The sequence below is a fragment of the Haliaeetus albicilla genome, chromosome 2, assembly GCF_947461875.1.
Source record: "Haliaeetus albicilla chromosome 2, bHalAlb1.1, whole genome shotgun sequence".
Classification (NCBI taxonomy): domain Eukaryota; kingdom Metazoa; phylum Chordata; class Aves; order Accipitriformes; family Accipitridae; genus Haliaeetus; species Haliaeetus albicilla.
In genome coordinates, this window is record NC_091484.1 from 51,742,794 (window position 1) to 51,757,059 (window position 14,266).

General features: G+C 39.2%; 1 protein-coding gene across 3 annotated transcripts in view; it reads right to left on the reverse strand.

Moving 5' to 3' along the window:
- Positions 1–484: 484 nt before the first annotated feature.
- Positions 485–14,266, reverse strand: part of NXPH1 (neurexophilin 1) — a 174,977-nt gene continuing 161,195 nt past the window's right edge. For all 3 annotated transcript variants that reach the window (XM_069774430.1, XM_069774415.1, XM_069774423.1), the window contains exon 3: positions 485–2,428. In XM_069774430.1, coding sequence (XP_069630531.1) covers positions 1,667–2,428 — 762 coding nt within the window. In that variant the 3' untranslated portion in view covers positions 485–1,666. The remainder of the gene's footprint in view (positions 2,429–14,266) is intronic.

Below are 14,266 nucleotides of genomic sequence, written 5' to 3' on the forward strand. Positions count from 1 at the left end.
TAGGAAGAAAATTCCCTTGTACCATAAAAAGGGATGTCTTCATTCCATAAAGAGAGATCAGTGCCTCAGAGGAGGTTAAAATTAAGTTAAGGCAAAGACAAGGCCTGTGTACATAGAGATCGGCTCCATGTTTCCCCACTTCTAAATGATAATAAATCATTTTAAACAAAGCCCTGCTCCTGTAATTTCTTTTCCAAGTGGGGGCTTCCACTCAAGTTAGCCAGACCCTTCAGTAATAAGATCTGCTTGCTAAGAATAGGGCCCAAGAAATTTTTATATATTCTACACACGTCTATATGTATTTGCACACACACACACACACACACGTACATATACATGCACAAACACACACACACACACACACACAAATTTATAAATATATGTATATATATGTACATATGCAAAGAGACAAGATTGACAAGCATGTCAGACTTGGAGTGTTATCCGCCATTTAAACTACTATCTACACAGTACATATTGAAACTCAACTTTAAGATTTTTTATTTTTATGTACAGTTCATTTTTTTCTCTGGAAATAAAATATCTAAATACAGACAGACTGTAATGTTGTATATGTATAGCTTTCAACAATACTTTAGCTGAATAAATGCTTTGTACATAGTTCTGTCTTTTAATGGAGTTTACAGCTACATTGATAAAATGGATTCCTCATTTCCTTGATTGTTTTTAACCAATAACAAGCAGAGAGACAATTACAAGTTAATATTAATAAGCAGCTCAAATAACACCGGTTAAATTATGTACAATACAAACCATTCATACAAATGAAGACTAGGATATTGAATTTGTTACAATATTTTGTAATAAAGATAAGACAGCCACTTATAACTTACATGTTCTCCGCCAGGCATTTTCCTTCTTAGAGATCAGTTGGAGAGTTTTTAAGTAGCTTAGCTGGCCTAAACTCAACCAGGTTTAAAGAATCAGAGCTTAAAGAGTCAGAGAAACATGAAACCAGAATGTCTGCCCACATGTAAATTCCAAATGTTTGCCCATCTTTACTAGTAACAGGCTCGCTCCATGGAAAAAGAGCCACCTAACACCACCTCGAATGTGCCTACTGTATGCTGGAAAAAAGTCACGATGCTTTGCTGTGTTCATATAATAAGGAATACTGAAATCTAGACACACATTTTTCCCATTTTAACAAGTATTTACTCCTACAGTATTATTTACCAGCACAGCTACTCCAAGCAGTAGAATGCATGAGTGGGGATTATTGATTGGCGTGTACTCAAAGGACTTTCAAAGAGATTTCCATAACAGTCTGTGTTAGAAACCATTCTCTGTCTAGTTAATCCATTTTGCTTGATGATAGGTTATCCTGAAACCTTAGATATTGGACAATGAAAGCTCTCTTAACAGGAATCTCAATAGATGTGAGCTGAAAAGAGTGTGTGTCTTTGTGTACGTGTATGGTTTTATTTCAAATCCATAGTGATTTACAACTAGATTGATACATGGAGCTGACGGGGCAAAAATTACATTAGATTGTTTTCCACTAACATATTTGCAGCCATTTGACATCAGCAGCAGCAGGTAGACACATTCCAGGCAATAGATGTGGCCTTCCTCCTTGAGGTTACAGCCCTGTCATATGACCTCTTTTATTCCCCAGGCTTCAGTCTCAGACACACGTTGGTCCTCACCCTGATGGGAAGTAGGGTGTGTCACTGTGGTAGTTGTAATCAGGACACACCTTCTGTACTAGTTTATAATCTGTACTATAAAAGGAAATGTAAATACAGATTACTTTAAAGGGCTTGGAGCAGAGCCATGACACGTGGCTCTGGGTCTGCTCCTGATAACAGGTTTTTGAAGGGTCATAGTTGCAGAGTGTGTTCTTGGTAGCCTTGTCAACCTTTTCGTACTCAATTCGACAGTTAAAGGACTTGGAATCTTTGGCATCAATCACCGTCTGTTGTGCCAAGTCAAATTCCACTATTTTTGTAGGGGGCACTAGGCTCACAGATACATTCCCTTGACCAGTGGAGTTATGCCTGAAGTAAACACTAAACGTCCCATTGCCATGGTCAACGATTTTCCCCGTTATTAACAGATTTAGCTTCACAGTCTTGATGTTGGAATGAAAATCGCCCCAGCCAAACATTTTCTTAAATTTCCCAGTTTTGACAATGGGCCGTCTCTTTGCTCTGGGCCGAGGCTCTTGCAGGTCTGTGGAGTTCCTCAGCCAGTCCCAGAGATCTTGCTCAGAATAAGTTTCTGGGGCATCGTATCGCAGGTCCAAATCTGTATCATTTTCCTTTCCACGAAAAGTCTGTGACAGCAGTCGGCTGATGGACAAGTCTTTGCTACTTTCTGTCCATATGTGCTTTAGTGTGGATTTGGAGCTTCCTGATTTTAGAAGTTCTGTTTTTCCTCCATTTGTTAAATTTGCACAGGTAACCTGAAAAAGAAAGAAGGGAAGAAGAAAGAAAGGATATATTGAGATACGTAATACAAAATCCATCATTCCCACCCAAGACCAAAATGATCAGATTTCAAAATCATAGGGATTTTTTTTTGAGAAATTAAATGATATCTCTGTACTCAGTAAAACAAAACAGAAACATCTATTTTCCTCTTCTTTCCAAGTAGTCATTACTTAATTCTCCTTTGTCAGTCTTTTACACTGGCCTTCAGATTTAATCCCAGCTATTCGCATTATTTTTCAGCCTGAAATCTACTTCCATTATGATGCCTGTAAGTGATGAGTATGCAGTGAAGTACTGCAAAAACTAAGGTACACAGCCATGTCATCCTCCAGTCTTTATGTGGCTTTCATTGGCCATTTCTCATCTCAGAGTGAAGTACTCTTGCTTGAATGTTGTCTCTCCAAAGTGACTGCGTCTTCCACCATCACATTCATTTATTTTTGCTGTCCCTGGAGTCCACTGTCAGGGTGCTGTCTTCGTGGTGCCAGCCTGACCATGCTCAGAGTCCGTGTCATTACAAATCTAATAATAGTAATATAATTTCCCTACTCCTTTTATGAGTACACATTGGTCTGTGTTCTTGACTGGGACCTTCAGTCACAACTACAATATAAATAATAATGAAAATTTTAATGCGTTTTGCGTCAACAGCTGTACGTATTCTGTGCTGTACCTCAGTTAATGCAAGAGGAGTCACAGTCTTCTCTCATAGTCCCTTACAGATTAGGTACTGATTTGCCTTGTCTGTATCTAGTATGACATGCATTTCTCCTTCCTCACTTCTTTTTTTCACACCTTCCTCCCCAAACAAAAAAATGATCTGTGCAAGAAAGAAAGCCATTTGTGTATTTACAAAAAAAAAAAAAAAAAAAGGGCCACCAATTTAATAGTAAAAAAAATCCTGCAAAATCACATTTTTAAAAAATACAAAATCTTGCACCAAGTTCCTACAAAATCATAAACTTCAGCCATAGTTTTTCACAGAATTTAGTGTCAGAGCAATTTGTTTTATTTATATTTTTTCTCTTTGCCTTAATTGTGTGGAAAACAGAGAACAGATGCAGCCTTGCAGCTGTCTGACATGCAGCACTGGTAGAGAGCTCTGACAGAGCGTAGCAGGAAGGGCTGGAATTGGCAGGGGGTAGTGGGTGGATGGAAAGGGACCGACAACACCCTTAGTCCCATTCCCCCTAAAAATTCGGACCGGATGCACTGCCACATTTTTTAACATTTCTCCTCTGAAGAGGACATCAAGTTTCTTATTTCCCTTTTCATGGCTAAATAGGAGATTCTGAATATGCCTGTTTTATTCCTCTGTGTTCTGGCACTGATTTACATGCTTCTATCATACTTGCAGTTACATCTTTCTCTTCACTTAAAAATGAATTGAGTGTATTCCCAACCCAGGAAACCCATTGGAAACCAGCTAGTATTTAAATCATGTCCCCTCCCTACTGGTACAACTGGAGGTATATGTCACGGAGGATATCTATCACAGCCTGGCCTTTTCATTTCCTAACAATCATGGAATTGAAGCATGCTTTCATTAACTTCAGTACTTTTTCAAGGTCAGTTGAAGGCACATATACATAAAATCAGTCTAAATTGTCTTAATACATTGATCAGATAGGAGGCATGCCCCCAGCCTTTTACAGTAAACAAATAGGTAAATAAATCTGTCATATCCCACACTATACCTTCCCTGTGCATTTCAGGTTGATGGGCCAGTAAGGCTAATAGAAAAAATATGGCTTTTATTTAGAATTTTGCCAAAGAGATGACTTCCTCCTCTTTTGAATGGAAGGAAGGATTAAAACACAGACTAGCATTTTGATAGCCAGTTTGTAGCTGCATCTTAGCATCAACACAGTGAGCCAGGAGAGAAGCTGTAATGAAATGCACTGATGGTGCACTGGTTAATGAAGCAGCAATGAAGATGTCACAGGGAGAGAGAAAGAGACTCAGAATATAATTTTGCTGTGGCATGTGGGGAAGGAGTGCAAAATAAGAAAAGAAATGTGGTTAAAAGGAAAAATATGCCTGTCTAGCATGAATCTGTCAACCTGCTATGAATCTAAGCAGTTAGCTAGCAGAGCCAGCATACCTGCAATCTGTAGGTAAGATACAGATTGCTTACCACTATATTTTTCTTTGCTCACAGCTTGTTTTTCTTTTGTTTTCCTTTCTGCATCCAATGATTTACATTTCATAGGATTACACTACAAGTTCCATGTAACAAGACGTAATGGTATAAAAACCTTCTAAAGAGAAGGTCTCTTTTTTTCAGATGTATAAAACTGAATACCCAGGAAAGGAAGGAGGTATTTTCTGAAATGGTTGCTGATTGATCCAATACAGGTGGTTTTTTGAAAGCCAGTATATTTCATGAAAATGGATGATTCAGATTCCATGCATGCTATACTGCTTCATACTTGATCTAACAAATACAATTGATTGTTACTGTCATCAATTTTGTAATACCTGAAAGACTTCTCATCACGCAGTTAGCCCCGAGACCTCTGTTTGTGATTTTCATGTGTGTAACTGGCTGCATTCATGATTAAAGGCCTGAACCTGCCCTCCCTAGTCAAGTGTCTGTGTAAGCACTAGAAAAAAACAGCCCACAAGGGTTAATAAAAAAGCTCTAGAATTCATTGTTCTTCACTAACATTTTCCAGCCAACTGCTTTTTCATATACTGTTAGTATACTATGTGCTGTAGAAAGTAGCTATATGTATCCTCAGAGACTTGCATACCAAATAATACAGAGCATTGCTGTGTAATAGAATTTCTGCAAATGCAGCACTTATTTTTACATGAACTGATCCACAATTTTCTTCCATCTCTCTTCTTTCCAACCACAAGGCTGCAATAATACAGGAAAGATCATGCAAATCCATGAGATTTTGCACTTAGTAGTTGTATTGGTTTTGTGTGGCAAGGTTTTGGTAGTGGGGGGGGGTTACAGGGGTGGCTTCTGTAAGAAGCTGCTGGAAGCTTCCCCTGTGTTCGAGAGAGAGCGAGCCCATACCAGCCGGCTCTAAGACGGACCCGCCGCCGGCCAAGGCCGAGCCAATCAGTGATTGTGGTAACACCTCTGTGATAACATTTTTAAGAAGGGAAAAAAAGTTGGGACAGTGAGAACACAGGAGCCGGAGCGAGGAGTGAGAACATGTAAGAGAAACAACCCTGCGGACACCAAGGTCAGTGAAGAAGGAGGGGGAGGAGATGCTCCAGGCGCCGGAGCAGAGATTCCCCTGCAGCCTGTGGTGAAGACCATGGTGAGGCAGGCTGTCCCCCTGCAGTCCATAGAGGTCCACAGTGGAGCAGATATCCACCTGCAGCCCGGGGAGGACCCCACGCCGGAGCAGGTGGGTGCCCAAAGGAGGCTGTGACCCTGTGGGAACTCCACACTGGAGCAGGCTCCTGGCAGGACCTGTGGATCTGTGGAGAGAGTAGCCCATGCTGGAGCAGGTTTTTTGGCAGGACTTGTGACCCCGTGGGGGACCCACGCTGGAGCAGTGTGCTCCTGAAGGACTGCACACCGTGGAAAGGACCCATGCTGGAGCAGTTCGTGAAGAACTGCAGCCCGTGGGAAGGACCCACGTTGGAGAAGTTCGTGGAGGACTGTCTCCCGTGGGAGGGACCTCACGCTGGAGCAGGGGAAGAGTGTGATGAGTCCTCCCCCTGAGGAGGATGAAGCGACAGAAAATAATGTGTGATGACCGTAAACCCCATCCCCGTCCCCCTGTGCCGCTAGAGGGGGTTTGGTAGAGAAATCTGGGAGTGAAGTTGTGCCTGGGAAGAAGGGAGGGGTGGAGGGAAGGTGTTCTGAGATTTGGTTTTATTTCTCATTAGCTTACTCTGGTTGATTTGTAATAAATTGAGTTAATTTTCCCCAAACTGAGTCCGTTTTGCCTGTGACAGTAATTGGTGAGTGATCTCTCCTGTCCTTATCTCAACCAACAAGCTCTTTGTTATATTTTCTCTCCCCTGTCCAGCTGAGGAGGCGGAGTGATAGAACGGCTTTGGTGGGCACCTGGCATCCAGCCAGGGTTAACCCATCACAGAAGTGTGAAAACTAGCTTACTGAAACATAGACCTATTGTAGTGGCACATGAAAAAGAGCCAATTTAAAATGGCTAATGGAGAGCTAAAACACTGAGCAGCACAAACTCTGTGGTGGCTTTTTTGTGCTCTTCCTTGAGTATATTTGCATATAATTCAGAAACTTGCATAGTCTACCTTATCAATTCATTCACTATAACCAGAGTTGCCTTCTTTTCCACAGCTAAGCGCCACTCCTAGACGAAAGATTGAAAAGTTTGGCCTACTTGTGCTGGGCCTGGCTAGCGTAGAGTTAATTTTCTTCATAGCAGCTCATATGGTGCTGTGGTTTCTATTTTTGACCCAAACACTGGTAACACAATAATGTTCTAGCTCTTGCTGAGCAGTGTTCGCACAGCATCAAGGCCTTCTCTGTTTCTCTCTTGGCCCCTCAAGTGAATACATTATGGGGGGTGCACAATAGGTTGGGAGGGGACACAACATGAGCAGATGACCTGAACTAACTAAAGATGTATTCCATACCATATAACATGCTTAGCAATTAAAAGGAAAAGAAGGGGGTTTGGAGGGGGTAGCCATCTTTTGCTCAGGAACTGGCTGGGCATCATTCTGCCCATGGGAAGTGGTGAGTGTTGCCTTTACATCGCTTGTTTTGTCTTGTTTTCTTCTCTCTTCTTCCACTTATCCTTCACTTATTAAACTTTTTTTTATCTTGACCCCCAAGTTTCTTCGTTTTTATTCTTCCTTTCCTCTTCCCTTGTCCCACTGGGGAAGGGGGGGGGGGAAGTGAGCAAGCAGCTGTGTGGTGCTTAGCTGCCCACCAGGGTTAACCCACAACACCACTACAGTGCAATATATCAATGTTGGAAAAGGGCTGAGGAGGGCGATTTCCTCCATGACTGTATAGCTAGAAGTGATTTTGAATTATTATGATGTCAAAAGTGTCCATCTAGAACAATAGTAAGGAGCAAAAAGATTTAGAAATGCTTATCCAACACTACAAATGTCAGTGCAAAAGCAATCAGTAAGCCTGGCAGACTAACCTTTGGTTCTGGTCTTGTACTTTTAATGGAAAGTACGAATTTCCACCACCTAGTAAAGTTTACCGATATCAAAAAGGTACAAGTAGCTGACTGCCTGGTAACTCTTTTCCAAGGAATAATGACAAATTGCTATTCCATTTCTTTTTCTGCTTCTACGAAGGAGCAAAGACAGTGGTGTCACTGGGCACAATATCCCAAAACATCATTAAAAAAGACACAGGAATTGAGCTGTAATTCAGTTTTTACTCCATTAAAATAGAATACTCCATTCATTCTGTATCCTCCTCTTTAAGGTTGAAGAATTTTTTATGATGATGTTTAAGATCATTAATTGTATTTTAATGAATGTGTGTAGTATTTTTAGGACTTCCTAAAGGATACGCAGTTTATTTGTCTCAGAAATTTTGGAGTTCTCTTTTAAGACACTGAGCCCTGAATGCTTCGTCAGGTCAAACCTGAACATTGGGAGCAGAGAAAACTAAGTTGGAAAGTGATCTCGGAAAACCATGAAAGCCTTAAGTGGTGATTTAGGCCCTCTTCTCAGGGTAAAATCAACCACAGGTTTATTAACATTAATTTAAGATTGATCAATTTGAGATTTAAAAAAATAGTCATTCAAAGAGGTACAGAATGCCTCTTGATTTCTCACTCTTTTCCTTTTATTCTAGCTCTATTACAGTTCATTACCTATAATTACAGTATTGGTTTAGAAATTATGTATTTATTCCTCTGAATGTATGACTACTTGAGGGCAAATGAAAATGTAAACAAACAATCTAATACTCAAGGTAGAAAATCTCTCTCTTCAGGTAAATAACTAATCAAAACCAAGATCGTTTTTGCTGGCATAGCACTGTAAGTATTTGGCAGCACTGTGTTTGCATATGCTCTGTATAAAAGAATTCAGAATTTTCTTTCCTCAGTCAGATATCTCAGATACAGCATGGGTAGGAGACTACTGATGGACTTAACTATAAGCTGGACCATTATCAAGGCAGGACACCACTCAGGAAATTTTAGCTGGATCCAGTTTCCTCATATTAATCCTGTTTATGCAATGGGTGGAGGAAAATGTGGACCTAGTTTACCACTCTACTCAGATCAGTTTTTCTTCCTATACTTGTCTACACACTGTACAAAGTTACTAGTGGCATGGAAATATTTTATTCAGTGAATAATTTCTAGACAAGTCAAAGCCAGTATTCTACAGAAATTTGGCTGTAAAAAAAAGAAACTGAGAATGAAAGTTAATGGAGCTATAACAGGGGGAAGTAAAACACAGTGAAGGACTTGTACCTGTTACAAACTGACACTTTGGAAAGGGAGGACAAACACAGAAAGCCACACATATTAATATTTCATAGAAACAGACCTCTCTGGTTTTAACTTACAAGCCTTTTTGCTACATGAGATGAAAAGAATAAGGATGTGGATTGGTTGATCAAAAAATGCAAACTCAGATGAATCTGACAAATGAAATAGTAAATCCCAATCTACTGTGTCAAATGAGAACACAAAAATGGCTATGCAGGATCAGCCAAAGACTCATTTAAAAAAACATCCTGTCTCCAATAGCAGCTATAAGAGATGCCTGGAGAAGAGCAAGAATGTGGCAAGCATATGATAGTCCCCTAATTTCTTCCCAGCTGTCAAATATTTCTAATTTCCTCTGCTAGATATTGTTTCTGTATATGTTTTCCATTTCAGTAACTCTCAGTAGACTGCTCTTCTGTGCATTTGTCCACTCTGACATTTTGTAAAATTCTATGCTCCATAATATCCTTCAGCAATGAGTTCCACAGCATTATTCCCTCTTACTGGTTTTTTTGAACCTGGCTTCTGCTACCTTCTTTGGAAAACCCTTCATTCTCCAGATGGAAAATTCAGTCTCTATCCAAATTTCCCATGGTCCTCTTTACTTTTCTTTGCTGCTACACTTTACATATTTTTTCTACAAATATCAGTGATTGGAGAATTTGATGATTTCTAGCTACCTAAAGAAGCCTACTTCTAGCCCACCAGCATATGCCTCAGCTGTATCTATTCATAGTATTAAACAAATATTGATCGCCTTTCCAGCTTTGAGTACCAGCCTCCTGTGTCACATGGATGAACCCTTGTATGGAAGCCATTCTATAAATATAACTTTGAATTTCCTTTTTGTCCTTCTCTGAAGCCTTCTCAGTTCTACTCCCAGATCTATCTTTAAGATGAGGAGGCCACAATGGCACACAGTATTCAAGATGTGGCAGAACCATGGCCTTGTATGGTGGCAAATGGCCTTCTATTATTTGTTCACTTTTTTTTTCTCTACTAATTCATAATATTTTATTTGGTTTTGATCACTAATGAGCACTGAACTGATGCTTGCATGAAACTGTCTTAACCCTAAAAATCTCAATCCTATTTATATATGAAGCTGGGATTTCTTTTTTCCCCCACGTGTTTCCCATTGCATTTACTACCACAGAATTTCATTCCTTAATTTACTGCCTATTTACTAATTCTGATAAGATCTTTCTGCCATTCCTCACTGTTGGCTCTTATCTTTCCTACTCTGAAATATTTTGTCATCAACAGACTTTCTCACTCACCTTTCCCAGGTCATTTACAAATACATTGAACAGCAGAGGTCCTTGCACAGAGCCCTGCAGAATTCAGATGGTGACCTCCTTCTGTTACTGACCATACAAAAAGAAGCGTCTGACGTTTTCAACAATATTTTCTAAAGTAATCGCTTGGGATCATTCACTTAAGCACAAAAAATTTTTATTTTTGGTTACACAAAAACCGGAGGGAAGTTTAAATTTTTGTATTGTCTTTAAATTAGGAAACTGAACTTCATATACACTGTTACTGCAATTTTTGTGTAGATCTATCTTAGAACTCATAAAAATCAGCTTAATACTATCAACTGTGTTCAGCTCAGCTTTAAATTCTGTGTTTTTCTTGTTTTAATTGATGAGCTACCATGCTTGTTCTGAATGGCCCTTGTTGGAAAGAAAATGTGGCTACCTGAGCTTTTTTCATCATTCACACAACAGAGGTTATGCAAGACCAGAAGCTGATATAATTTCAGCTGGCGACAGCTGATATAAATTCAGTGAAATTTAACATCACTGAAATTAGAGCGCCTATATCAGTTGATATCTGTTCAAGATCTGACTAAGAATAAAAGACTAATGAGAAAATTTGTACCCACAGAAAGATGAGGGCACTAATAAAACAGTAAAGACACTGCTTTGTTTAGAGACATTATAATTCTTAACAGTTGTTGATCATAAAATATTAAGACATTGCAGTGGGCTCTTCTGCAAAAGAAAAATAACTAGCACAAGTTAGTTTTACAGTGCTCTTCTACACAATGCAAGCTGGAAGCAGGACAATGATTGCCCTATCTAAATGCTTTCTGAAATGCTGTAGTCATGTTCAAGTCCATTGCTCCCTATACATCTGTAAGCACGGTCAAGCTATTGCTGTGCTACTCATACAGCAAGGTATGCAGACTTGCTAGTATTGCTCCTCATTTTAGATATAGGAAATTTCCCAGCTGGAGGTTTCCTCTTAGAAACAGTGTAGCTTTGTACTATTCTATTATCTTTTGGGGTTGATTTAATCCTGGAAATAATTTTGCTCACTACTGACTACAAGAAACTGTTTAGTAAGCAGGCTTTTAAAAAGTGTTTAGCCTGTGAAAGATAGATAGGCACTTGAAATCAATCAGACTTAGACTGTAATTATGGAGACATTTCTTCTGGTAGCAGTGCCCTAACTGATATTTTTCTCTTTCTCCTTGTTTTCTCTGCTTCACTCTGCCAGTGCTGCCCTCTCAGCTGTGGCAGTACAGCTCTTTGTAAGAACCCATGACTTTCTTTTTCCTTTCACAATCTTCCAGAGTGGAAATCAAACTCAGACTTAAACATCCAGGCTCCTTTAAGTGCCTGGAAAAGACTGGGAACTTTGAATCAAGAACCAAAACCAGAGATCCAAGGCAGGAAGCAATGAAAAGCCAGCCCCAAGAAATGTTCCACCCTTTTTCTGAAAAGCAGGGTTGAAGACAGGCACTGCTGTCAATCTTGTCTTTCAAAGAAGGAATCTCATTGTTTTTCCCTCAAAGATGTAGCTCCTAGAGAAAAAGGAAGTGATTGCCATTATCTATTTAATTTAAGAGCTTGAGAACATTAGCAAGTCAAACCAAAAGTCTTTTACCATGTATCCAACAATGGCTAAAAGTTGTTTTTTGTCGAGGAATCCAAAATCAGGGAAAGAATATACTCCTTCTACCAGAAAATCTTTCCCATCTTCAAGCCTTTGTAGATCAAGGACTTCTTAAGCTGGATTTGTGGCTATGAGTTTAATAACTTTCAACAAATATCACTTACACTTGCCTGTTTCTCTCTGAAACTTCCAGCATCTGAAACACCCTCCAACCAGTAGTTCCACCTCTTAACTTCAAACTATCTGAGGAACGTCCTGTTTTTTTGAACAAGTCACCTCCTAGCTTCATTTGATGCCACATAAATTCTTGTCCCACAGGCCACAACAAAATACAGAAAGGCAGCAGCATTTTTCCTGTAGCATTCCAGCAGAAGCAGTTTGGTGCCTGGATGCTCAGGCCAGGCAAAGCTGTAAAAGTTTATGGCTGGCACTAGAGGAGCTTCCCGGTCAAAAAAAGGAGGTAGTGTCTGAGTTACAGGTAATTCCAGAACTAGGCAGTGTCTGAGTTACAGGTAATTCCAGAACTAGGCAGCTCCAAAGGTGGTAGTCGAGAGGCAGCATAAAACTGTGGGTTTGGAATACATAGGAAATGTATGGACTCTCTCGGCTTAATTTATGGACCAAATCCTGACCCACCACCAAAGCCATTTGTAAAAATCCTAGAGGAGCAGAAGGATGAACATAGTGTGGTATTATGTAGCTTGATTTCATTTTCTTGCCTAGTTAAGGCAGAACAGAAGGTGTTTGGTTTGTAAAACATCATTTCTCTTTCAATTTGGAAAACATTATACTATCCCTTATAATAGTCTGTGAACTGAAGGACCAAATAAGTTACAATACGCTGTGAAAATCTTCACATTACAATTTTACAGCTTTCTGCTTTTTGCCTTAGAAGTGCAGGAATTCAGCCCGAATATTTCTAATGGTGGAGAAGCAAGTGAATTTATAAAGATTTGGAAAAGGATTGAAATATAACTGTGTGAAATATCCTATTAACTCTTGCCCTACGTTTTACATTTTTAGAAAGAATTTAAACTAAACTCTTGAAGCCTGCTGCCTATGTTGTCATTAAAGATTTTTTCCTTCAGTGGATTATGACTTTTGAAAATTCATCCCATCTCTGTTCAGCAGGGGATTAAACTTCCATGGAATAAATTAAAGTGGGTTAAAAATGTCTAACAGAGTTTTAAGACCCCTGTATTATGCCAGTATCAAAAAGTGCTGCTAACTTTGAAATTAAAGTCTAGCTAGGTAAATAAATTTTGTCAAGGATCTATTGTTCTCATTCCACATTCCTATAAGCCTTCCTTTATTAATATTGGTTTGCCATTTTCTGCATACATGTAGAAAGTAATATTAAATAAAATTAGATTTTATATGAAAGGCCACAGAGCAACATTTTAATCAAAATTTGCACTGTAGTTTGCTTTATATATAACACACTGAAGAAAATGTCCATTTTCATATGGGGAGACATATCTTCTGAAGAAGGTGAAAAAGGCTATAATGTGTGATATCCCGGTACTATATAATGGACAAAGCCACTGTGCATTATTAACATGCTCTATCAGTATTACTCATTTTCTACATACAGTTTCCAGTCATCCACTGTTAACGTAAAAGTTTAATAAAATTAAAATACTCCCACATTTTACCCAAATAGTTTGTTGCTCTTCTCTGATACCATAATTTTCCAAAGAAAAGTGTTGATACAGCTGAGTCACTTTCCACATAGATATTCATGGGTGCATTCTAGAAATCTGAATTTGAACAAAGACATCTTTTGAGGAGATTTAACTCCCATTGATGTTGGCAGAGTGTACATTCCCACACAAAGAAATTGTATATCTGTACGAGATGCTCGTGAAATATAAAAAAGGTATAAGAAATACATAAAAGTATAAGAAATACTATTGCAAAAGTACAGATTCCTTTCATTAAAATTGCCTGTTGTTCACTATGAGTTATTCACTTACTGCAAACAGCTGAATACTTTAGGAAAGGCATTTTAAAAGCACAGAGGAAGCCGTTCCAAGGTTCAATCGGAGTTTGGCACATCCCTGCTAACTTTTATGCCTTCATCTTCACCTTATGACCTTGCCAGATTTGCATACTGACTTCTCAGAAGTCTTCTGTGATCGCAAAGAAGAAGGCTTTCTTCTCTTTGAATTTCAGCCAGAAGCAGCAATACATTCCCTTTCTAACTGTGTTTGTTCAAGAGGCATTGATCATTCATTCATTTGGTCAGTGGATATCAAAATCTATTAAAATCCATCTCAGAGGAAAGAGGTGTGTTTCTTTAATGTTGTTCTGGTAAGGAAGGGAAAGATTAAACAGCTATTCTGTTGCAAGGGTACTCATTTTTTGTTGAGATTTTCTTGGTAGTTTTGTCAAGGTCTGCTAATTCTTAGAGGAGTATGCTCAACAGTAAGCAGCACGTGGGCACCAGCTCTTCTGGGCAAGCCAAGTGCTGCACGCTGT